At 38.6% G+C, this 24335-nt stretch overlaps 12 protein-coding genes across 12 annotated transcripts; 7 read left to right on the top strand and 5 right to left on the bottom strand. All coding sequences in view use genetic code 12, as the record gives it.

Annotated features, from left to right (window-relative positions):
• Nucleotides 1-149: 149 nt before the first annotated feature.
• TYS1 (tyrosine--tRNA ligase TYS1) lies at nt 150-1364 on the bottom strand (the record flags this gene model as incomplete). The annotated part of the gene is made up of 1 exon (XM_064997574.1): nt 150-1364. One exon carries the CDS (start codon nt 1362-1364, stop codon nt 150-152), a length of 1215 nt encoding a protein of 404 aa, XP_064853646.1.
• A 154-nt stretch (nt 1365-1518) lies between these two features.
• On the top strand, nt 1519-2119 carry DASC09_039740 (uncharacterized protein; the record flags this gene model as incomplete). Its single annotated transcript, XM_064997573.1, has 2 exons — nt 1519-1530; nt 1571-2119. The coding sequence occupies 2 exons, from the start codon at nt 1519-1521 to the stop codon at nt 2117-2119; spliced, it is 561 nt and encodes a 186-aa protein (XP_064853645.1).
• Nucleotides 2120-2364: 245 nt separating this feature from the next.
• On the bottom strand, nt 2365-2661 carry TIM13 (protein translocase subunit TIM13; the record flags this gene model as incomplete). The annotated part of the gene is made up of 1 exon (XM_064997572.1): nt 2365-2661. One exon carries the CDS (start codon nt 2659-2661, stop codon nt 2365-2367), a length of 297 nt encoding a protein of 98 aa, XP_064853644.1.
• A 507-nt stretch (nt 2662-3168) lies between these two features.
• On the top strand, nt 3169-4059 carry ASF1 (nucleosome assembly factor ASF1; the record flags this gene model as incomplete). Its single annotated transcript, XM_064997571.1, has 1 exon — nt 3169-4059. One exon carries the CDS (start codon nt 3169-3171, stop codon nt 4057-4059), a length of 891 nt encoding a protein of 296 aa, XP_064853643.1.
• Nucleotides 4060-4548: 489 nt separating this feature from the next.
• CBP1 (Cbp1p) lies at nt 4549-7503 on the top strand (the record flags this gene model as incomplete). The annotated part of the gene is made up of 1 exon (XM_064997570.1): nt 4549-7503. One exon carries the CDS (start codon nt 4549-4551, stop codon nt 7501-7503), a length of 2955 nt encoding a protein of 984 aa, XP_064853642.1.
• Nucleotides 7504-8415: 912 nt separating this feature from the next.
• DASC09_039700 (uncharacterized protein) lies at nt 8416-9957 on the bottom strand (the record flags this gene model as incomplete). The annotated part of the gene is made up of 1 exon (XM_064997569.1): nt 8416-9957. The coding sequence occupies one exon, from the start codon at nt 9955-9957 to the stop codon at nt 8416-8418; it is 1542 nt and encodes a 513-aa protein (XP_064853641.1).
• A 1309-nt stretch (nt 9958-11266) lies between these two features.
• On the top strand, nt 11267-11566 carry DASC09_039690 (uncharacterized protein; the record flags this gene model as incomplete). The annotated part of the gene is made up of 1 exon (XM_064997568.1): nt 11267-11566. One exon carries the CDS (start codon nt 11267-11269, stop codon nt 11564-11566), a length of 300 nt encoding a protein of 99 aa, XP_064853640.1.
• Nucleotides 11567-14020: 2454 nt separating this feature from the next.
• Nucleotides 14021-14852, top strand: DASC09_039680 (uncharacterized protein; the record flags this gene model as incomplete). Its single annotated transcript, XM_064997567.1, has 2 exons — nt 14021-14717; nt 14824-14852. 2 exons carry the CDS (start codon nt 14021-14023, stop codon nt 14850-14852), a joined length of 726 nt encoding a protein of 241 aa, XP_064853639.1.
• Nucleotides 14853-17660: 2808 nt separating this feature from the next.
• DASC09_039670 (uncharacterized protein) lies at nt 17661-18655 on the top strand (the record flags this gene model as incomplete). The annotated part of the gene is made up of 2 exons (XM_064997566.1): nt 17661-17698; nt 17773-18655. 2 exons carry the CDS (start codon nt 17661-17663, stop codon nt 18653-18655), a joined length of 921 nt encoding a protein of 306 aa, XP_064853638.1.
• Nucleotides 18656-19626: 971 nt separating this feature from the next.
• Nucleotides 19627-21243, top strand: GUD1 (guanine deaminase; the record flags this gene model as incomplete). The annotated part of the gene is made up of 1 exon (XM_064997565.1): nt 19627-21243. One exon carries the CDS (start codon nt 19627-19629, stop codon nt 21241-21243), a length of 1617 nt encoding a protein of 538 aa, XP_064853637.1.
• A 580-nt stretch (nt 21244-21823) lies between these two features.
• Nucleotides 21824-22717, bottom strand: RPL5 (60S ribosomal protein uL18 RPL5; the record flags this gene model as incomplete). The annotated part of the gene is made up of 1 exon (XM_064997564.1): nt 21824-22717. One exon carries the CDS (start codon nt 22715-22717, stop codon nt 21824-21826), a length of 894 nt encoding a protein of 297 aa, XP_064853636.1.
• Nucleotides 22718-23923: 1206 nt separating this feature from the next.
• On the bottom strand, nt 23924-24235 carry RBL2 (Rbl2p; the record flags this gene model as incomplete). The annotated part of the gene is made up of 1 exon (XM_064997563.1): nt 23924-24235. One exon carries the CDS (start codon nt 24233-24235, stop codon nt 23924-23926), a length of 312 nt encoding a protein of 103 aa, XP_064853635.1.
• Between the last annotated feature and the right edge of the window lie 100 nt (nt 24236-24335).

The following is a 24335-nucleotide window of genomic DNA, read 5'->3' as shown; positions in this document are numbered from 1 at the left end:
AATAGATCATTAACGAAATTAAAAAATTGTTGGGAAAAAAAATTAGGGTCAAGTGAAACAAAGAAAAAATGGGAAATAATATAAATACACTGAACTTGAAGAAATAAAACTGGCAAAAAAAAAAAAGAAATGCAGGTAATATTCTATCTCTACAAAGTAGTTTCTTCCAATTTCTTAGCAGCTTGTTCAACAGCATCGCCAGCAGCATCAGCAGCTTCTGGTTTCTTTTCATTGGCGTTAGCACCTCCTGGGTAACGGGTACCAATCTTCTTGACCTTCTTGGCCTTCTTTTGTTGGGCTGGTTTTTCCACAGGATAACCCTTTTCGGAAGATTCAAGGAATTCCTTGTTTTCCAACAATTCATCTCTAATTGGCTTCAATAATCCATTGATGGCATCGGCAACCCCTGATTTCAAATCTGGTGGGGCCAAATTCTTTTCAGCAAAATCTTTCTTGATTTCGTCCAAGGAATTGTAAATGATATCACCACCGTATTTTTCTGGTCTGTTGATTGGGAAAGTAAAAGCGTCTTCTGAGTCGTGCTTCAATTGGTAGATTGGAATCAACACAAATTCAATGAAGGAAAGCAAACCGTTATCGGTGATATTACCAGGCTCACAGAAAGCACTATTAATCTTCTTCTTCACTTGTTTTGGTTCTTCCAACAAGTCGATCTTGGAATTTGGATCGGAGGCGGACATCTTACCACCTTGTCCCAAACCTGGGACCATTGGGTTCATCAAGTGAGCTCTCTTTTTGTAACCTAAAGCTTCCAAGTTTTCTTCAGCCAAAACAAAAATCTTTCTTTGATCGACACCACCAAACTGGACGTCGACACCCAAGAATTCTTCATCCAAAGCTTGCATCAATGGGTAAATTAAACCAGATAACAATGGGTTGGCAACTTGTTTGACCACATCGGCACCGGCTCTCTTGGCATCATTCTGGGAAACCTTATTAGACAATCTAAAGATATCCATGGTGTATTGAGCAGACAATTGGTAAGAAGAACCGACAACGAACTTCAATTTTTCAATTGGAACGTTGATAGATTTCAAAATGGCCTTGATGATGGATTCGTAATATTTAGCACGGTAGTTCACTACTTCCAAAGAAGCCTTCATGTTGTCCAAGAAAGCATGCAAATCGGCTAAAAGAACTGTGACTTCACAACCGGCTTTCAAGAAATGGGCAAGTTTGGTCATTGGGACAAAGTAACCACAGTGAGGCTTCCCGGTTGGAGCGGTCCCCCAGTAGATCTTTAAAGCACGTTTTTCAACCTCAAGGACATTCTTGATGATTTGAGGGTTCAAAACTTCTTGCAAGTTTTTTGTGATCAAGTCGTATTGAGCTTGTGGGTCCATGTTTGGAGTTATTATATTGAATTTGATGGCCTTTCGAGTTGTTGATTATGGACGCAGAAGAAATGGAAAAAAAAAAATTGAAAAATGCTTTGACTCACCCCCAGGGCTGCGCAACGCCAATTTGAAACACTTCGCTTCCTTATTATTAATATAGATGGACGGGTGGGTGAGGGGCGGTGTCAAATAGAGGGTATTTTGATAATGAGTGGGGTGATGATAGCAATAATAATGATACCATTGGCGGGACTTTGCGGGCAGATGACACTAGAAGAAAGGTGGTGAAGATACGGCCAGGGTTCGCTGCACCAGAAGCTCGACAGCGGTACAGTGTGCGAGAGTTGATGGAAAGAAAGCAACGGCAGAAGGAGGGCAATCTTCAAAGAGTTAGTGACAGGAAGGTACCTTTAGATTCTAATTATTCACAGAGATCAACAAAAAATACCCTGGTACTGGGCCATGGAGGTCTGGAAGTTGATGAAGATTTATCCCAGACGCTAGCGGGAATTGATATCAATAATGTGAGAGGTACCAAGGTCGAGAGATCACAAAAAGCTTCTTTGCCTTCTTCTTCAAAAGCCGAAGATAGAAAACGGAGCCTAATAATCCATGAAAGGGATCCAAAGAGCAAACAGTTTTCAGAAGATACAAAGAAAACAAACGATGAGAATAAGAAAAGCACCAAGCATTACAAGCAAAGGAAAAAGAAAATGACCCTTGAGGAATTGGAGAAACAATATAATAAGACAGAGAAGTAGCTGTTCATTTAATACTGAATTTTTTCTACATACTGCTAACAGAAAGAAATTTCCATTTGATTCACCAGAAAAATATATACAACGGCCGATATATATAGGTATATACAAAAGAGCACTTGCGGATAACAGACCTGAATTTCTAACAATATTCATGGATTCGCCAAAGTCTTCCTTTAAGTTTCATTATTCAGCACACAATACAGTTAGCCTTATTTTTTTGTTTTGTTTTGTTTTGTTCCATTATCTTAACGCTTAGCATTTTGGACTAATCCAAGGTAAGCTTGGGAAATAATATTCCAAGAGACCATGTATTTCTGGGTGCAGCTGGCAATACAGGCATCATCACCACCTGGACATTTCTCAAAACAGTTTTCAGTTAAGTTGTTGACCAATTCAGTGGCGTTGGCTTGGGCCAATTCGATCTCCAACTTTTCCTTGATTTTATCCTTGACGGCATTGGAAGTTGTGGAGGAAGTCGAAGTGGATGGAGGGATAACTGGAGCAGATGCGCTGCTGCCACCGAAGATCGAAGAAAGAGCCATGATTTGTGTGTGTGTGTGTGTGTGTGTGTGTTTCACTGTATGAATGCGAGCACAACGTTGAATACTTCCAATTTCCATCTTCCAGGAAGAAAAAAAAAATTGGTGGGTGAGAATCCGGGGTCTCATAACCATAGTGTGGAAAATGTCATTTGGAGGGCGATTTGGTGGTCTTTGATAGAGAATTAACGGTTGTTTATTGTTGGAACGATATTTTCTATTCAATTTGTATCGTTATTTTATCACTATTACACATTTTCTTGTTCTTACAGTGATTTCAGTGGTTGTTGGAGTTCCCACTTACACGAAAAATCGAAAAAGGGAAAAAAATTCCCATAAAAAGAAGAAATGAAGAAAAAAACTGAAATTCGAAATTTTACGCGTTTCTCTTTTCTCATATATTGAGAATTTCCTTCAAAACTCATCAATTGCAACAACTGGAAGACAATTCAAAAAATATCACAAAAAGATAATCACAAAAAGAAATCTAACATATAAACACAACAAGTCATGTCAATTGTTTCGTTATTGGGAATAAATGTCCTCAACAACCCTGCCAAATTCACTGATCCATACGAGTTTGAAATCACATTTGAATGTTTAGAACCACTTTCCCACGATCTTGAATGGAAACTCACGTACGTTGGTTCCTCCAGATCATTGGATCATGATCAAGAATTAGACTCCATCTTAGTGGGGCCTGTTCCAGTTGGGGTTAATAAATTCTTGTTCCAAGCCGATCCCCCATCGCCGGAATTGATTCCTGCTTCAGAATTGGTGTCGGTGACCGTCATTCTATTATCGTGTTCCTACCGTGATAGAGAATTCGTTAGGGTTGGATATTATGTCAATAATGAATATGATACCGAAGAATTAAGAGAAAACCCACCAAACAAGGTGCAAGTGGAGCATGTCAATAGAAACATTCTTGCGGAAAAACCAAGGGTCACAAGATTCAACATTGTTTGGGATAATGAAGAGGTCGAAGAATATCCACCAGAACAACAGGAAGCTGATTTGGAAGAGGATGAAGAAGACTATGCTGCCGATGAAATTGCCGAAGGTGAGGACGCTGAAGATGCAGAAGACGATGAAGTTGAAGAAGATGAAGATATTGAAGCTGATGACGACAATGAAGATACACAAGAGGCAGATGAAGAGGAGGAGCCAAAAGAAACAGATCAAGGCTCAAGAAGCAAAGAAGATGCTCTATCGGAAGAACCACCAACAAAAAAGAGAAAATTTGAAGACTCCGATAATTCCAAACCAGAAGATGCTGCAACTCCAGTGGATATCTCTCAGATAGAGCAGCCGCCAGCTCAGGATATTTCCATCAATGACAGTAATATCGATAAAGAAAGTACTGCTGATACAACAGTTGTATTAGAATCGCTGAAATAAGTCCGGGGAGATGACACATAGTCTCTATTATTAACTATTTATGATCTACATTATTTTTTTTTATTTGTTCTGCTTTGTCTACTTCATGATTTTATATTTCATTTCGCTTCGCTTTTTTTTTGTTGGAATATTTATTTAATTCACCGATTCACTTAGTTCTTCTACCAGAAAACCATTTTTTACAATAGTTTCGATTTTGTTCTTTGATATTTCCAGTGATTCTGGTGATCCTCCTCAATGTACGTTTCTGCAATAATCACGCGCCAGTTGATCTAGGAAAATTTTAAATGGAAAAAAAATTCAGTTCACTGAAAGAAGGGCATCATCGCCTGAAAGAAACGTCAATTATTGTTAACGACAGTAATAAGGATGGAACAGTAGCCCGGTGCTTTTACCAAGTTGTGAGAAAATCAATAACAATAATAATAATAATAATATATATATATGAGCATGGTACGATATCATAACACTGCGAAGATAATAAGATATATGACAGGGTGCTCACCAACGCGAGCCTGGCGCCGTGGGTTTAGCACTTTTTCAAGGCCTGCAAATCTAATATCATCACAGCGACATCAAAGTCAATGGCAGCGACAGGAAAAACAAATACAATTCATAAGAAGAATCTCTGGAAACTCGTCTTCCATGATTCAGGGTGTCCAAAACCCCCTGGTTGCAGATGATAATCGCCCCAAGCTTCTAGAAAATGCAACCTGCTCGATAAATAGACCTACCGTCGATGATTATTTTAGACAATTGACAGCTCTAATAGAAACCAGTCTTGAATCTTCAAGTGTGGACATTAGCAAGTCAGAATTTTTCAAGTATTCTCAAGTATTGGTCACTCCAAAACTACATGAAGACGATTACCCATACCGAGAATTTGTGGATCAGCGACATTTATACAAATCATTCATTCCTATTGAAAATCAAAAAAATTCACAGCATTATCAATACCTACAACATCAGTGGAACTTAAGTTTGAAATTATCCAAATTTTTCACGTCCCTAACGACAAAGCATAGCTTTCTATTCGATTCAGATAAATCTTTAATAGATTGTTATACTGAGTATTTAAAAAGCCTAAAATTTGCTCCATCTAAATCGACCAGCAATAGCATAGAGGCACCTACCAGAGACATCGATGAATATATTACAGGACTTATAGGATTCCTCTCCCTCCAAACAAACCGGTCTGATACAATCAAAGTATTGATGATTCTGGAATTAAAACATGCCGCCACTAGAGCTAATAACAACGATGTGACCCTATTCAGAACAATGATGGTTAATTTGATTGGCAGTGGAACGATTGACCATAAATCTTTAGTCGCGTACATCAAGCTAATTTCTGCAGATTTTAAAAACCATGATGAAATTTCTGAGATGAAGAATAGAGAGGATTTCCATGAACACTTAGTGGATTCAGTTACTGAGCACAACGAAATGTATCAGAAGTTTTCTAGCAGCAATAATAAAGATCGTTCTAAAATTCTTGCAATTGCCGCACTCCTTGATAAATTACATTCATTAGAGCCCCCTATCAGATCAGTGGAATTGAAAGGATTCATGAAGAACCTCGTAGTTCACGTTACAATAGATCAAAAGAAGCTTTTATTGGGTACATCAATGTGTCTTAATGATGATTTTGCTGGTAATTCTAATATGACAAAAGACTTCCCGATTTTGAAACAAACGATATCCATTTTAATTGATTCCCTAGCGATTGTCAACCCCCTTTTTGATGAATTACAAATTGATGCCATCATGAAGCTTTTGATAAAATATCAGCCTCATCACTACAAATTGTCGACTTACCAAGCGATTAAAATATATGAAAAAGTAATGGCCTGCGACGATGAGAACTTCCCAATTATCGGCAATCGAATGTTGGTATTCTTGGATCATTGCATTAATAATGGTAATGATGCAATTAGCGATGACAGAGGGTTTTACGATTTATACCGGGCCAATGATCTCACGGCATCTGATTTGGAACAACAATATCGCCGAATGGATATCGACACGTTTATTCGACTCTCAAAGCTTTTAATAATGAAGAATATCAAATCGAATAATCCTGCGGGAGTGTACCTTATCCATTCAACCCTAACCAAGTACAACCCAAATTGGATCTTGGAAGACTTGGGCATGTTTTGCTCGTTGATTTTGATTTTCAGGAAAAACAGAAATTTTGAAAATATTGGAAAGCAATTGATGTATCAAGTCTTAGACCATGAAAACCGTGATTGGTTTTTAAAGAATGAAAAATTGCTATCGACTTTAATTGACATGGCGAGTAAATCTAAGGATTTTGCGGCAATGAAAATATTGATGACGAAAATCTCCAACCCTCCAATGAGATCGGTGCTCAGTAGTTTGGTAAAGTTCTATCTCGGGGTAAACGATGCGGCATCAGTAAGTAAAGTTTTGGGACGTATCAATGACTCTAGAATTGAGTTCAGTGCCCTGGAGTTTAATGAGTTGGTGCGAGCATTATTGAAAACTGGTGATCTGACACATGGCAGTATTAATTTGAAGGAACATAAAGTCTATCAATTAATCAGTTCGCAAAAACCTCTGCGAGCAATTTATGCTTATATATCGTACCTTAATTGGATGGTTGACAAGTCTTATCTTTCCAAGTCCAATGGAAGTTTGCGATTAAACCTTCCAATCGCTGTTGAATTCATTGAAAATCTTTATCAGTGCTATTATTCGGGTGCGATTAGGTTTGAAGACAAAAAACAATTAGATTTCTTGTCGATGTTGTATCTCAAGTACGTGGTCAAAGAGTATGGTGTAGAAATGGCAGCCAAAGTGTACCGTGGATCGGTTTTGGGATTTGATGGAGATATCAATGACCTAGATGAGGTGCCGTTCTTCTATAAGACCGAATTAGATCATAGGAGCAGCAATAATAAAAAAGGGACAATTGTTGGTAATTATATGAACAACTTAACCAACTCTCAGCAATTGGCCAGAAGTGGCGGTGGCGGCGGTGGTATTGACCAGGATTTTGGATATAATTTTATGGTGGTGCCATTTGGAATGGAGGTCCTGGAAACCAAGGACTTAAAACTCTATATCCCTACAAGAATCAAAGTTATTGCCTTGAAGATGATTGCCGACCGTGCGCGGGCTATGGAAGATCGAATGATGAGTAAATGGTGCATTCATGAGCTTGTGGAGTGTGGAAGCTCAGGATTGGAAATCTTGATTGATTTTTCCAAGAAGTATAGAAAAGAATTGCGGAGAATTGGAATCGAAGTGCCTACGGCAACTATTGTTAATGAAGAGAAAAGCATTTCAAAAAGGGCTAATACCAAAAGAATTCAGCCTGGGATAGATGAATTGAAACAGTTTTGGAAGGCTCAAGGGGATGAATTTTACAAGTATAATTTGGGGAAGATCGGGTCAATCATGGACAAAAGTAAATCTTAGTTGTTAACGAAACTATCTTGTATTATTAAATTAGAAGAAGCTGCTTTGTATTATTATTTTATTCTCATTTCTAAATATGATTGGGTTTGTCTCCTTGTATTATTCTTCAAAGAGTGAAAACTTTGTCAAATAATAGCCGTCTTGTATATAGACTAATATGATATATTATAGTAAGATTACGACCATACATAAAAGAAAATGGCTGTAAGTTTTCTTATCTCCCTCTCTGAATATGCGCCTCTACCTAAATATTGGAGTATCACTAGAGCTACGATATCATGCTTATTGTTCCGGATTCGTTCCTACAAATTGTCATTAGCTCAAGCTTCTTCTTTTTTTGAGCCTTCAAGAGAGATAACATGATTTGACTCAACACAGCGCCATTGTCCAATAAATCAATGCCACCATAAATAGTAACACCAGTTATGGTTACATCATTCACGGCGAACACGTTGCTGGAGCTTCCACTCAGGATGCAGGAAGCGGATTGTCTTGATCTTGATTTCTATTTATTTCGAAGCAAGAGTTCACAATTAACGAATTTATAACTTTGATTATTGACGAGTTAATAGAAACTTGTGATAGTTTGGCTCACTTAGTAACAAAACATAGGCCAGGTAGTGGTAGACAACATTTGAGAGGGTGATATGGCACACAACCAGTTGGGGCACTTTTATTGGCTCTCCCTTAACCGTCGCTTCGCTTAATGCGCCCACCCACCAAAATACCAGCGGAAAAAAAAAAAAGGGGCTTCCAAAAATGGTCTAGAACCCGATAAATGGTCTCGGACCCAATAAAAGGTCCTAACACAAGGTCTAGAATCCAATAAAAGGTCTTGGACCCAATAAAAGGTTCCAATAAACAATACGATAAGATTTTTGTCATTAAAATTATTTATTCATTATATACTTTCTATGCTAATAATAGCCTCTTAATACTCATTCGATCATCATAGTCTTCCAATTTTCTCTTTTTGGGATCTTCGTCCTCTTTTTCCTCCTTTTTGAACCCCTGCGATTGTTCCGGCTCTATTTCCAAGGAAGGGAGTTTGGTAATTGGCGGAGCTCTATTATTTGGGGCTGGTGGAGGGTTCTCGGGCTGTTGGGTGTGTTTATGATAAGGAGGCACGTCTGGATTGAGGGAGGGGAGTTTGGTACTTCCGCGGTTGAAATGCAGTCGATGGTGCATCAGGGGAATAATAGGAAAGTTTGTTGGTCTGTAAGAATCAAAAGTCATAAATGTCCCTTGTGGAAAATGGGCAGGGTTTGGGTAATTGTAATTGTAAGAAGGGTTACCATAAGGTGGTGGTGGTGGCGGTGGTGGTGGTGGTGGGTGAGGATAAGGGTAAGGTTGTCTTTGTTGATATTGTGAATAGTCACTGGCGGTAGGATTATTGATTATTCTAGTGGTAGCAATAGTGGTCATTCGGTTTGGCTTTTTGGATGGATATTCAACCGGAGGCTTTTTGAAAGGTTCTTCACCAGGCTCATCTAAATATTTTTCCTTACTTTTCCCAGAATCATCAACCGTTTCTCGCAATACTCGTATTCTTTTCAAGTAATTCAAAATACAATCATTAGACAACCTGAGTTTTGCTCGTTTTAATTCTTGATGAAACTTAATTTGGTTTTCCTTCTTATAAAATTGGCGAGATCCATAGACACTGATCTCATCAGATATGATTTCATTGAGCTTTGTGATTTGAGGAGCAAGCATGTTAGAATTTGGATTGGAGTGGTGTTGGAATGATTCGACTTTAAACAATTCTAATTTCAATTTCCATGTGCCCCGCTTGACAATTCCTAAATCATTAAACAAGAAAACCATCACCCCATTATTGTTGTTTTTATTGTGCTCGATGAGTTCACCAGAATTCGAATGGTTTCCAGAGCTAGAATTCGCAATATCATTTCTTAACAGCTCGAAACTTGGATATACCAAGGATTTGCGGCCGCTGGTTCGCTTTGGTTCTTCTGACAATAAGTCTTTTTGCGACGATGATGGCTCCGAAGATTGGCTATCCACCTTGTTGAACTTACTATTGATGATCTTCAAATCCTTCTTATCAGGGATGTTGTATAACGCTGCATTAATGACCAGATTACCCACAAGCATGCTGTCATCGTCTAAACCTATCCTCACTTGAGGGCGTTCAGTAGACGATACGCCATAGGGAGTGAGGACATCATCAACGTCCGAGTTGGGGTTGTTGGTTTCTATCACTGAAGCTTTTAAGAAGAACAGAGACAAATTATGACTGGTGACATCAGAATAGGTTCCATCTCCAGTTTTCACAAAGACGTTTAATGATATGATGGGATGCGGTTGCAACAATCGTTTGGATTTAGTACTTTCTCTGGCAAATAATGGTTGCTGGACGAATTTGAGCACATATTTCGTGTCACTTTTAGATTCTATATTTTCAAGAGGAGATAAATTAAGAACTCTTCTCATTTTTTTTAAATGATAATTAATATTGTTTAGTATCTTTGGTGGCGGAGTGTTGTTGTTGTCGAGGTAGTGTCAAGATTAGGGAGTTAATTATTCGATGAGATCCACAAAACGTTGACCATTTGTCTGGAATCTATCAGGATATTCATAAGAATTGAGACAGCTTCAATAACTTAAAAGAGAAGGAAGAATGAGGTAAAGGAGTTCACACGATGGAAAGGAGTTCGGTGTTAAATCATCTGTAGAATACCAATAATGATTTTCTTTTGGGATTTTTTCGGTGTGTGTGGAGAATTCTGCGGGCTTAGGCAACACCGCCCACTTTTTGCCCTAGCTTGACAACAGCAGCATAACCGTTGTACGACTAACTTAAGCGATATATATATATTATTATAACCTACAGTAATTTCTTCTATTATTGAGAAAGTACTATGAACAAGCATACTTAGTGGTCACCTACAACCACTATCCACCAGCCAAACCCCTGAAGTTGCAATTTCTCCAGCTTTTTTATGGCAATATTTGCGAACCGTTTACTCCAGAGAAATCAAAATCTGTATATATATATGTATATGAGGAAGCAGTAATATTAATAATATTCGATCCAGGACAACGATAACAAACATTGAAGTTGACCTTATCTTTCTCAGGACAACATTGACACTCTTCTTGTGATTAGCCATAGATGATAATTAGGATGATTAGTATATCATGTTAGAAAAAAAAACCCCCCAGTCATCTATCTCATTGAATATTCCCTGCTGATACAGTATTTTCATTTTCCATCCAAATCCCCCAGAAATCTTCTCGACACTATTTTTTTTTTTTGAGAAAGCATCATTCATACCATAACACTGTCGTTTATATCACTCTAACTTCATTATTTATCTTTTTCCATATTCTTAAAAGAGCAGTCGTTTCCAGTAAGTAGATTAATATTCCCCGAGGCATCTGAACTGCCAAGAATAATTTTCTCTTAAGATCACAATAGAGATGACATGGCTTCACTAACTTAATTGTGGGGAAGATCGCCTAGGAAATGATATTTGAATATTTTAATTTCATAGAGAAATTTTACACCCTCTCTCTCTCTCTCTCCTAGTAAGACTAAATATTATTTCATTAACCGTCCTTTTGCTTTTCAGCCTCCTGTTGATAGTTATAGCGGTAAATAGGGAAACTCTCTTCTAATATGTTTGGGTTCAGGAAAACTGATTGTTATTAGATGATTGGCAACATTATTCCGGTAGAATTTAAACTTTCCTTATAAACATAACACTTTAAAAGAGTTGGCGAAATATAATTTTTCAAAATGGAAAATATCAGTAAGAAATTCTTCATTAGTGCTCAATTTTTCATCACCAATCATCTATCATACAATATCTGGACATCCTATAGACATTTTATTAGTACACCCGAGATTTCCTTGTTAATTTTCAGAGTTTCAGAAAAGATAGAGATTCAAGGGCATTTGAGTAAACATGAGATTGAAATTCTTTATGCTTTCACCAACTCGGCCACAGATTCGATATCTGAGAAGTGCAAGGTGATTGAAAAAGATAATACGCTGTTTATTAACTCACTCATGTCCTTCGTCCTAAAAGCTAAATGATGACCAGAACACTTCTATTTCATGTTTATTTGAGATTCAAACCAGCGATCTATTATTCAAGACCTCCCGGCTCAAGGTCAGGTATTATTTTAATTTTTGCTTTCCTGTGAAAGTTTTTGGTGAATGAGTTGCCAGATTACAGATTGCTTCCATATTTCTCAACACACATCCTTAATATCAAAGTAGATTCTAACCCTACAAACTTTTTTGATAAAATGAGAAATTGTTCCAACCTTGCTCTTTACTTTCTTGAAGGATTTTTCGTCCTTTTCTTTTTTATCTTTATCAGACTTCCAAAAAATAAAATCTTTTTAAGTAATGCCGTTCTTTGCTGATTCTCTCTGTGGATGTTCTTTAAGCTCACCTGTGAGCCTCTTTTCTCTGATGGCCCATTAAAAAATGCTTTTAAAAGCAGCTTGCTTAGAGCTCCTTTGCCTTTACAGTAGTTAGTATTATAATATACGACAATATCTTGATTCACCTCCAAACTTCCCACTTATTAATCTCATAGTGTGAACATGTGTGGAGAGGGAACTTGAAACTGAAAATCATTTTAAAGAAGTAACATTATTGAGATCCTTTTCAAAGAACCTACACCAAAAAGTGGGAGAAGATATTCAATAGTTAATCTATGCGATATACCGCAATAGTGGTTGGTCCCGACAATAACTAAAGTCTGATGGTAAGAACTATTTTGTGTGTATATTCGTAGCGGGGTTGCTTGGTACACAGAAAACGCAAACACCCGTGTGGAAAACGCAAACACCCGTAACTAATTAAGGCACATTACATTTGGGAATATATTTGGCTAACTGAACACTTTTTTTGCTCATGGGTGTTAATTAAGGTATGGCTGGTATAATAATATTGCCATGACCAGAACCTCATTTACCAAAAAAGTTTCATTAAATTCCTCCATATCGATACCCTAGTTTTGAATTCATAGTAACATTAACAAGAGATAGATTATAATCACGAAGGTTATAGAGCAAAAATAAGCGATCAATTTACCATACCGTAATGCGTAGTGTAGGCTGAGCTACTCAACCAAAAAGTTTAATAATTCTCCACCTTAGACCGGAGCTTCCGAGTTGTAAATAATAACCCATTGCGAAATTTACAATCCTTCCACTCATTTTCACATTATCGTAATTTACTTTCAGTAAACTGGTAGCTGTATAAAACAAACCAACTATCTGTGTTTATATTACCATAGAATACTTCTTTTCTATATAAGTACTTCAACAACCACTTCAAAAAAAAGGCTCCGATAATATTATCCATAAAACCACAGATATGTTGTCTTCAATTGATTGTACAGAGAAGATGTAATATAAAAACAGTTTGTGCATGATGACCAAATACGTATGTACTCAGTGCTTCGCATGATTGAGAATTTCAGTATCGTTAAAGCCGGTGTACACTTTGATTGAAACATTAATAAATGATCTGTGTGTCTATTCTAGAAACATGATGATTTACTATTGAATATTCCAGTTGTTACTATGCTGTCTATTGTTCCTAGTTCAAGGACTGTTGTGACTGATATACACCTTAACATGCGGTGCTCGTGGGACTGCCAATTTTGACATCCTATGAATAAGCAAGTAAGTAACATATATTAGCGAGCCGCAGAGATAAGTGACCTGCAATCCAGGAATAATGTTAACACTACCTACCGATAATTATAAATACAGCTTTTATGCTAGCGCAATGTCAGCAGAATTGTGATAACTAGTGCTTGCTATAGTAGTAGCTTCTATGGATAGAGATGGTGATTTATCTTCTACAAGCCGCGTCTGCTTTGGAAGGTGAGGAAAAAAATGCGACATATATTTACCAATTTGCAATATCTCTTCTTCGAAATAGAGACTGTAGCAGATAACAATTTCACAATATTCCGTGGGCATAACTGTCGTGACAGAAGATGGCATAATGTGTCAATATGTGGCGCAGCATGCGATGCATGGTAGAATGCACACACGCAGGAAAGTTCTTAACGACAATTAAAATTGGGCAATAGAGGACCCCACTGGTTTGTTAATGCGGTTGGAGCTTACAACAGATGACAAATAATTTTGGAAAGTTGGCAACAAAGTGACTTTGCAGAGATAGGATAATGTACACACATATTCTGTCTACAATACGCACATAAATGGATGTTTTCTAGCGCAAAAACAAACAAGCTCTCAGAATTACCTCTAGGATTGCATAGAAAATAAGTTAACCAGGATATATGGGAAGCTAAAAAAAAAAAAGAAAAAAGAAGAGGAAATAGGTTATTCTTCATGCATGCATAATTATGACCATAAAAATAGATGAAAATAACAAAACTAAAGTGTATATAAAATGGAATACCACTCCTCGTACATATGTCATTCCACAAAACTTCCCCTTTATTCCTACCATCGACGAAAAACTTGAATCATAACATATATCAACATTGTACCAAAGATGAGATACGATCTTTACCTTTGTATTCTAGTGGTACAATTTTTTTTCCAAGTTATCCATGCGCAAAGCGGTGATTCTAGTAATAACGGGGCGATCCATGAAAGTAGCGGTTGTGCTTTCACCTCTTCAGCCACCGGGAATGGGTTTTTGGCAAGATTCTACAATTATACTTTGGGAGCTGCTTACAGTAAGACCTATCTTGAAAGCGGCTATGCCACTTATGGGAAATCTTTGGGATCCGTCAGCGGTGTTACCAGTGTTAATTTTCAATATCTGGGTTTAACCAATGGTCCCCTCACCAGAACCATATATGGCAAATCCATTACCGTGACGAACTTCACTTTGATGCTCACTGGTTACTTCTACGCCAGCGAAAGTGGTTACTATAAGTTCCTGTTGACGAATTCTGATGATGCTGCTCTATTTTATGCGGCTTCCGCTTCAGCCTTTGACTGTTGTGGTAGTACCTCCCTTTCTTCTAGTGCAAATTTGGATGATGTATCCATTTACACCTATTATACCGGTCCTAATGGTTATAGGCAGATTTATTTGGAAAAGGGCTATTTTTATCCTGTTAGACTTGCTTACCTCAACATGCAAGGGAACTTGAATTTGAATTTTGGTGTCACCTACCCATCTGGTGCCTACGTCAATTCATTCTCTGGTATTGTGTACCAGTTTGATACCAGCTCTACAGGTAGTAGCTGTTCGGCTTCATCTGTAACAGCTTCAACCACCGTGTCAACCTCAACTGTTACAACTACATGGACCAACTCTTACACATCTTACCTTACTACTACTAGTGCTAACCCATCAGCACCAGTTATTGTAACCGAGTATGTGCCTTCCGTCTCCACTCGTACTATTACTACCACCCAATATTGGACCAATACTTATGCATCGACCGTCACAACATCTACCTCCGGAGCAACAAATTGGGTTATTGTTGACAATCCATATCCTTCTACCACTACGATCGCCACAAATTATGATGGTCTGACAACTTCCCTTTCCACTATCAATCCGAGTGGTACTGGTTCAGTGCTAACGGTTTCCGAGTACATTCCTTATAATACCACTACAGCTACAACTTATTACGGTGACTCAACCACTTCTTTTACTACTGTTAAACCAACTGGTAGTGGTACCGTCGTTACTGTTTCGGAGTATATTCCTTATAAAACCACAACCGTCGCCACTCATTATACTGGCTCAACAACGTCATATGACACCATCATCCCAACTGGTGCTGGATCTGTTGTAACCGTTTCTGAGTATGTTCCGTATGCCACTTCCACTTTTGCTACTCACTATGATGGCTCTACCACATCTTACACGACAGTCATTCCAACTGGAACTGAGTCTGTCATCGTTGTCTCTGAGTATATTCCATATGCCACAGCCAGTATCACTTCTTATTATGATGGTGCTACCACTTCATATACCACTATTCAGCCAACTGATGGTGGAATCACTGCCAGTGTGATCGAGTATATTCCATATGCCACAGCCAGTGCGACTTCTTATTATGATGGTGCTACCACTTCATATACCACTATTCAGCCAACTGATGGTGGAATCACTGCCAGTGTGATCGAGTATATTCCATATGCCACAGCCAGTATCACTTCTTATTATGATGGTGCTACCACTTCATATACCACTATTCAGCCAACTGATGGTGGAATCACTGCCAGTGTGATCGAGTATATTCCATATTCCACTGCCAGTGCGACTTCTTATTATGATGGTGCTACCACTTCATATACCACTATTCAGCCAACTGATGGTGGAATCACTGCCAGTGTGATCGAGTATATTCCATATGCCACAGCCAGTATCACTTCTTATTATGATGGTGCTACCACTTCATATACCACTATTCAGCCAACTGATGGTGGAATCACTGCCAGTGTGATCGAGTATATTCCATATGCCACAGCCAGTATCACTTCTTATTATGATGGTGCTACCACTTCATATACCACTATTCAGCCAACTGATGGTGGAATCACTGCCAGTGTGATCGAGTATATTCCATATTCCACTGCCAGTGCGACTTCTTATTATGATGGTGCTACCACTTCATATACCACTATTCAGCCAACTGATGGTGGAATCACTGCCAGTGTGATCGAGTATATTCCATATGCCACAGCCAGTGCGACTTCTTATTATGATGATGCCTCCACGTCCTATACCACTATTCAACCAACTGGTAATGGCACTGCTGTGAGTGTGATCGAGTATATTCCATATGCCACAGCCAGTGCGACTTCTTATTATGATGGTGCTACCACTTCATATACCACTATTCAGCCAACTGATAGTGGAATCACTGCCAGTGTGATCGAGTATATTCCATATGCCACAGCCAGCGTGACTTCTCACTATGACGGAACCACCACGAGTTATGCCACTATCCAACCAACTGGTAATGGCACTGCTGTTACTGTGATCGAGTATGTTCCGGACGAAATTACCACTGCCACTGCGTATTGGTCTGGTTCCGTCACTTCCTTTGTCACAATAAAACCAACTGGTACTGAATCTGTGATCGTTGTGTCAGAATATATTCCATATGCCACTGCCAGCGTCACCTCTCACTATGACGGAACCACCACGAGTTATGCCACTATCCAACCAACTGGTAATGGCACTGCTGTTACTGTGATCGAGTATGTTCCGGACGAAATTACCACTGCCACTGCGTATTGGTCTGGTTCCGTCACTTCCTTTGTCACAATAAAACCAACTGGTACTGAATCTGTGATCGTTGTGTCAGAATATATTCCATATGCCACTGCCAGCGTCACCTCTCACTATGACGGAACCACCACGAGTTATGTCACTATCCAACCAACTGGTAATGGCACTGCTGTTACTGTGATCGAGTATGTTCCGGACGAAATTACCACTGCCACTGCGTATTGGTCTGGTTCCGTCACTTCCTTTGTCACAATAAAACCAACTGGTACTGAATCTGTGATCGTTGTGTCAGAATATATTCCATATGCCACTGCCAGCGTCACCTCTCACTATGACAGAACCACCACGAGTTATACCACTATCCAACCAACTGGTAATGGCACTGCTGTTACTGTGATCGAGTATGTTCCGGATGAAGTTACCATCACCAGCTTAACTTCTTATTACGATGGTGCTACCACTTCATATACCACCATTCAGCCGACTGATGGTGGAATCACTGCCAGTGTTGTCGAGTATATTCCATATTCCACTGCCAGCGTCACCTCTCACTATGACGGAACCACAACGAGTTATACCACTATCCAACCAACTGGTAATGGCACTGCTGTTACTGTGATCGAGTATGTTCCCAATGAAGTTACCACCATTACTGCTCATTGGTCTGGTTCATTCACTTCCTTCACTACAATAGCACCAACCGGTACTGGCGCTATCATAACTGTCAGCGAATTTGATCCAGAAAGCAAGATCTCTAGTTCTAGTTCCTCAGAAAGCATCACTGAAATTATCAGCACAACCAGTGTCACTAGCTTTTGGACCGGTACTTTCACTACAACCCGCACCGTCTCACCATCCACGACCCTCTCTGGAACCAAATATCCTGTAACCGTCATCATCGATATTCCAACTGCTCTGCCTACTTTTTATTATGGGAATAGCACATCATCCAGCTCAACCAGCTCAGGTGTATTGTCACTGTATTCTCAAAATTCGATAAGTCCTGAGTCTTCAGATATTGTTTCTCAACAAACGACCCTGAGCACTATATCGGGTACAATTGCATCTTCTACATCTTCTGGAGAACTGAGCTCATTGGAATCTTCTAATTTCATGACTTCGTCTATTATAGTTACGGTGGGCTCAGGCTCAAGTTCTGGCACAAGCTCAGGTTCAGGTCAAGAATCAGCTTCATCAGCCTCTGTTTTGGTTTCAACATCAGCTGGTAGTAGCCCTAGTTCTAATACAGGCAATAGTTCAGATTCAGAGGATATGTTTGGTCTGAGTTCAAGTTCAAGTTCAAGTTCAAGTTCAAGTTCAAGTTCAAGTTCAAGTTCAAGTTCAAGTTCAAGTTCAAGTTCAAGTTCAAGTTCAAGTTCAAGTTCAAGTTCAAGTTCAAGTTCAAGTTCAAGTTCAAGTTCAAGTTCAAGTTCAACTGCGGGTAATGACAATGGTTTTGGTTCTGATTCTGAGCTTGGTTCAAGTTCAAGTCCAAGCCCTGATTCTGGCTCAAGTTCAAATCCAACTTCAGCCACAGGTAATGATAATGGTTCTGGGTATGGCTCTGGGTCACCATCTCAATCAGTGTCTGCTTCTGCTTCTGATTCTGATTATGGGCTCGGTTCACCATCTCAATCAGTGCCTACTTATGGTTCTGCATCATCATCATCATCATCCTCTTCGTCTGGTTTGGGTTCAGCCAATGGTCCAGGCTCAGGGTCAAACAGTGGTTCTGGACTCAATACACCAACAACTATATCATCAGGGTTCCAAAGTACAACAATTGCTCAAAAACCTTCAACATCAAGCATTCCAGGTTCCCAATTGTTTACTTCTATGATGACCTATGATGATTCTGGTTCTAGAGTTCACCTCGCAAGCGCATCAATTATCAGTATTTTGTCGTTTTTTATTCACATGATTTAAAACATTCTCATGATTTAAAACGAATTCCTTGTATAACTTCATTTTAAAATTTATATTTGGCGTTCTCCAAACATCTTTAATTCTCTTTTCTACTTATGATTTTTTTGATTTCCTAAAGCATCGCTTTTGATTCACCTTTTTGTTATTTCTTCTTCGACACCACTTCATATAGTACCTTGAATAATTTTTATCTTCGAAATTCTATATCCTGCATTCCTTTGTTTTTTAAAAATCTCTTGATTTTTCAAATAACCACAACGAAGTCACTTTCATTATGTAATATTTTGATGGCAACTCTATTGATTAATTTTTGATCTTTGAAAATTTGAGAAAGAAATATTGTAATTGTAGAAACATCTGGTGGAAAATGTTAGCATCAAACATATCATCTTAGAAGCAGACCATAAGTCATTGAATTTATTGTCAGCACTTTGCAATTGCTCTTCCCAATTGACTAATTCTAGTTGATGAGAGCGCGGGCGCTTACAATCTTGATGGAAAATTCAGTTTGGCACTACACGCACCTCTGTAAAAAGGGCACAAGAGGGAGGATTATAGCAACCATTGAATCCTCAGGAGGGTTGTGTATATTGCGTAAATGGTGAGATATTCATTATAAGCAAATGCAGATGACATATTTATTTTTGCATATAGATATAACTTGTTCTTATTGGTGAAGTTTGTCCTTATTGATTGTGTGGGTGATAGTTACCGTTGCAGCGGCACAAGGAGAAAAACAACCGGGGCATCGGTGTGGATTTTTTGTCATCCGCAATGACGGTACTTTCCCAAATAAGGAGTCTTCCGAGGACACTGCGCAGGGAGCCCGGCGGCAGTATTTTTCTCCCATTCACTGATAACAGAACTGGTACATAAACTGCTACAAATTCGTTGTTTCTTCACTTTTCTGCCATATTTTGCTGTTCTGTCTGTTTCTCTCTTCCATTTCCAAACACAATCAATATCTTATCATGGCTAGAATAATACCCTCTGTTACTGAAGCTCTTCATCCCTCCAATATCAACTCAAAAGCGTTAGTAAAGTTGGTGACCACCGTGTATTATGGCACAATAGTCCATACCCCAGCTCTTAATCAATTACAGGTATTTCCTAACTGTGCGGTAGTGGTAGGAAGCTCCGGCTCTATCATAAACTTGATCCCTAATTGCTCTTCCATTTCTGACGTTTTCACAAAGTATAACCCAGAGCTTGATCAGAAATCAACAAAGATCGTCGACATCTCCGGAAACCCTTATCAATTCTTTTTTCCTGGGTTTGTCGATACTCATATCCATGCTCCCCAATTCCCTAATGCCGGTATCTTTGGTAACTCCACCCTACTTGATTGGCTCGACACCTATACTTTTCCATTGGAAGCTTCTTTTGAGAATTTACACAAGGCTAACAAGATTTACTCCAGGGTCGTCCATCAGACCCTCCAAAATGGCACCACCACCGCCTCGTATTTCGCAACCATCCATCCGGAGGCTACGAAGTTATTATCCAACATTTGCTTCAAGAATGGCCAGAGAGCCCTAATTGGTAGGGTCTGTATGGATGATAATTCCCCTGATTTCTACTCAGAGTCACACGAGGATATGAAGACCAATACCGTTGATGTTTGCAATCATATCAAGCAACTTGGTGCAACTACAGATCAAGAATGCGACGCCATAATCTTGCCTACTTTGACCCCACGATTTGCCCCTTCTTGTACCGCAAAGACTTTGGCATGGTTGGGTGATTTTCGGGAAGAAAAAAAATTACATGTTCAATCCCATGTATCAGAAAATATCGATGAAATCAAACTTGTCTCATCACTCTTCCCAGATGCATCTTGTTATACCGGAGTTTATGAAGATTATAATTTGTTAGGCGCTAAAACTGTCCTTGCTCATGGTGTTCACTTGACCCCTTTGGAAATATCCATCCTTCATAAAAACCAATCGGGTATTTCCCATTGTCCAATATCCAATAGTTCGCTTACCTCGGGGGAAACAAGAGTTCGTCAATTACTTAACTCTGGAATTAAAGTCTCTCTTGGGACAGATATGTCTGGGGGTTTTTCACCTTCGATTTTGTCATCGGCTAGACAAGCTCACTTGGTGTCACGTCACCTAGCCATGAAAACCAAAAAGGAAGAAGACAAATTATCCGTCAATGATGTGCTTTATCTTGCCACAAAAGGTGGAGCGCAATGTCTTGATATGGAATCCACTATTGGGGACTTTGGTAAAGGGAAAAAATGGGAATGTCAACTTGTTGATTTAAAGAGTACTGGCTCACAGATCGATATTTTTGATTGGCAATTGCCAGATTACTTGATCCAGAGAGGAGGATATCATTTAAAAATTGCTGGAAGGGAGTTGCTCAATTCCGATGACTATTTCCAGGATTTCCATGGTGTTGGCCTTTCAAAATTTGATAATAATGAGGAACATAAATGGATCAATGATGATGGTACGTTTATTGATGCCGATCAATCTAAGTTTGAAGATTTGATTGCCAAGTGGTTATTCAATGGCGATGATAGAAATACAACTAAGGTTTACGTAAATGGTAGATGTGTGATTGATAAGACAGAATAATCATTATTGAATTCTTCAAAAGTTTGTTTTGCTTAACGTTTTTTTTTTTCTTTTCTGTTTTACTTTGTTACATGTTGACACTTAGTGTTCTTTTTATTATTGTTGTCTAAGCCCTTTATTTGGTGCTCTTGATGCTTGTCATGAATACATCTAGACATTTTACCCTCTGATTGGTTTCTATTTCTTTATATTTTTGATTGGTTATGTTGTTATTTCCTTTTTTCTGCTTGGCTTTTTCATTCAATTCTTGGATTTAGTTTTCTTCTAAAAATGTTTTAAAGGCTTAATCAAATTATATGCTTTGTTAGGTCTTTTTTTAGTTCTTCTTTAAAATATATACTTCTATGAAAAACCCAATACGTATCAAGTGGTTTGAGCATTGACTGGCATTTGAAATCTCTTTATCCAATTGAACAATCGATGTTGTCGCAGTAGACATCCTACAGTGATTCGTGAAAAAACTTACAGCACGGAGCCTGGCATTTCCACTCCTTTATTTTATAAAAACGTCGAACACAAACGTTGCATTAAAACATTTTCAACATATTTAAAAACCTTCCAAAATAACAAATCAAATTGCTTAGTTGGCGGCCTTGAAGCTGGCAATCTTTTCGGCAACTCTGACAGCACGTTGTTCTCTGGTAAGCTTTTGGTCTCTGTATTTGAGAGTGTTTTGCTTGTATTGTTCCTTGGTGAACTTCTTTTCAGTTGGCTTGAATTCTGGGTCGGCTCTGATAGCTTCGTGAGCTTCAGCGTAGATGTCTTCAATGGCATCAGCGTCAATGTCGTCGGCAATGTAGTTCTTGAAAACTTCTCTGTATTTTTCTTCATCATCATCGGCCAATTCGGTCATGTAGTCAGAAATGTGGTTACCGAAGATGTAAGATCTCAACATGTCGGCGTCCAATTCTTCGGCTTCAAAGTCCCAACCTGGGAATCTGTTTTCGGAGTGTGGAACGTACAAACCACCGTCAGAAGCACCCTTCAAGACACCGAAGACCTTACCACCGGTAGTGGTTCTTTGCAAACCAATGTCCAAGAAGACCTTGAATGGCTTTGGACCGTCTTCGACGGCTTCAGTCAATTCGTATTCACCTTCAACTTCAGTGACACCTTCGTAGGTTTCGTCCAAACCCAACTTCTTCAAGGCTCTTCTGGCAACCAAAAGACCAACGGCGTAAGCAGCAGACCAGTTAGTCAAACCGTACTTGATACCGTATCTTGGCAATTCGTGGGCGTAAGCAGCAGTGAGAACAACATCACCGGTGATTTGGGAAGAGATGATTTGGGCAGTGATGTCCTTGTGGGAGAATCTAACAACCAATCTGTACTTTGGAGAGTTGTACTTGGCCTTGTGTTGAGCAACCAATCTCTTTCTTTGGTAGTAATCGGTCTTACCTTCTCTTCTTCTTCTGAAAGGAGTTTGGTATCTGGAACAGTAAGCAGAGTTCTTCAAGTCTTTGTTGAAAGCCATCTTGTCTGATCTTCTTTAATTAGTTGCTGATTCTCTCTCTTAGGACGAGTGATGGATTTGAAAAATTTTGTAATTTTTATTTTTCCTCTGTCAATCGGACTGTCAGCGCAGGAGTGAAAAAAAAAAAAAATTGGAGTATACCATGAGGGTGGAAATTCTCACGAGTATATCTCGTGATATAAGGGCTATTATTTAGGGCTTTGGTTGCTGAGGTTAACACCAGGATTATAATGTTAAGAAGAAGGGATTTTAATGGTGCTAATGTTATTATTCGAGAAAGAATTATTTAGGGGGATGTAATATTTGTTTAGTATGTTTCAATTCAACAAACATAGGAACGGTATGGAAAACAAATTGTAAGGTGGTAGGTAAGCCAAGCATTGATTAGTGAGTTAACGAATTGTTAAAAAGTATTATTTTTCCAAATGATAAATCAAATAATATCAAGGAATATTACGAATTTGAAATTTCAATTTAAAATATCCTTGATTTATATTGTTTGAATTACTAAAGAGGCTCAAAAGGGTTTAGTAGACACAGCGTCAAAAATATCCCAACATGCATATGAGACTCGCTTGATAAGCACCTCTCTCTCTCCTCTTGCTGTTCTTCCACCTATTTCTGGGCTCTTTCCAAATTATCACATAACTGACGAGAAATTATTAAATAATTTTAATGGGAGATCAAAAAAATATATTGGTGTAATAAAACACAAAAGAAATTACTATTATCGAGGCCAAGCTGTCGGCCAGGTACAGGGAAGCAAAACCTACAAATGGTTGCATCATTTCATGATTTAAATTACAAAAAGAAAGTTTATAGAGAAATTCTTTAGTTTGAGTGTACCTATATAAGTGAAAAGAAAAGAAAAGAAGAAAAAAAGACTGAATGGATGTGAGCTATCTATGAATCGATTGGTTGTAGGGCCGGCGATATTAAGGTATCTACCACCTGTGATATATAAATATGAATGAATAATCTTGCGTTCCAGTTCAATCACCTTATTAATATTCATTGCTTGGGGGGTGTTGTTTTTTTTTCTCTTTTCTCGATTCCTTTTTTCTTTTCATGGGCTGTTACAACGTCCGCAATTAGTTCCAATGTAGGCATATTATCCCGGGTGACGAGAATAATGGACAATTATACAGTTACAAATCAGATGGTAAGTGATGACCAATTGATTGTATCTAAAGTGGATCAGCACAATTAGAACAATTTTTCAGCATCTTCAATGGCCTTCTTTGCCTCTTCAGTAGGTTCAGTACCATCATATTTCTCCAAAAAAGCTTTTAAGTCATTCAAGTGATCCTTGACTTTGAGATGAATAGCTGGGATCATTTTTTCACTCTCTTCTAAGATTTGAATCTGGGTCTTCAAGCTATATTTGTCAGCGTTGGCGTCATTCTTTAGCTGGCTGACAAGCGCTTGTTGTTCTTCCAATTCTTGCTTGTAAAGCTTCTCTTCCTTGATCAACCTAGCAAGGGCCATTTGTTTGATTTTCAAGGTGCTTGGACTCATATTGTTACTTTGAATATTTATCGCTATTCTATTGCTATCCTGACATATCAATCATCTCATCGCTGCCTCTATTTTAGTGCGTGTTTGTCCTTGACCAAAA

The sequence above is a fragment of the Saccharomycopsis crataegensis genome (assembly GCF_037102585.1).
Source record: "Saccharomycopsis crataegensis DNA, jcf7180000000084, whole genome shotgun sequence".
NCBI lineage: Eukaryota > Fungi > Ascomycota > Saccharomycetes > Ascoideales > Saccharomycopsidaceae > Saccharomycopsis > Saccharomycopsis crataegensis.
This window is presented reverse-complemented; position numbering and strand designations above follow the sequence as displayed.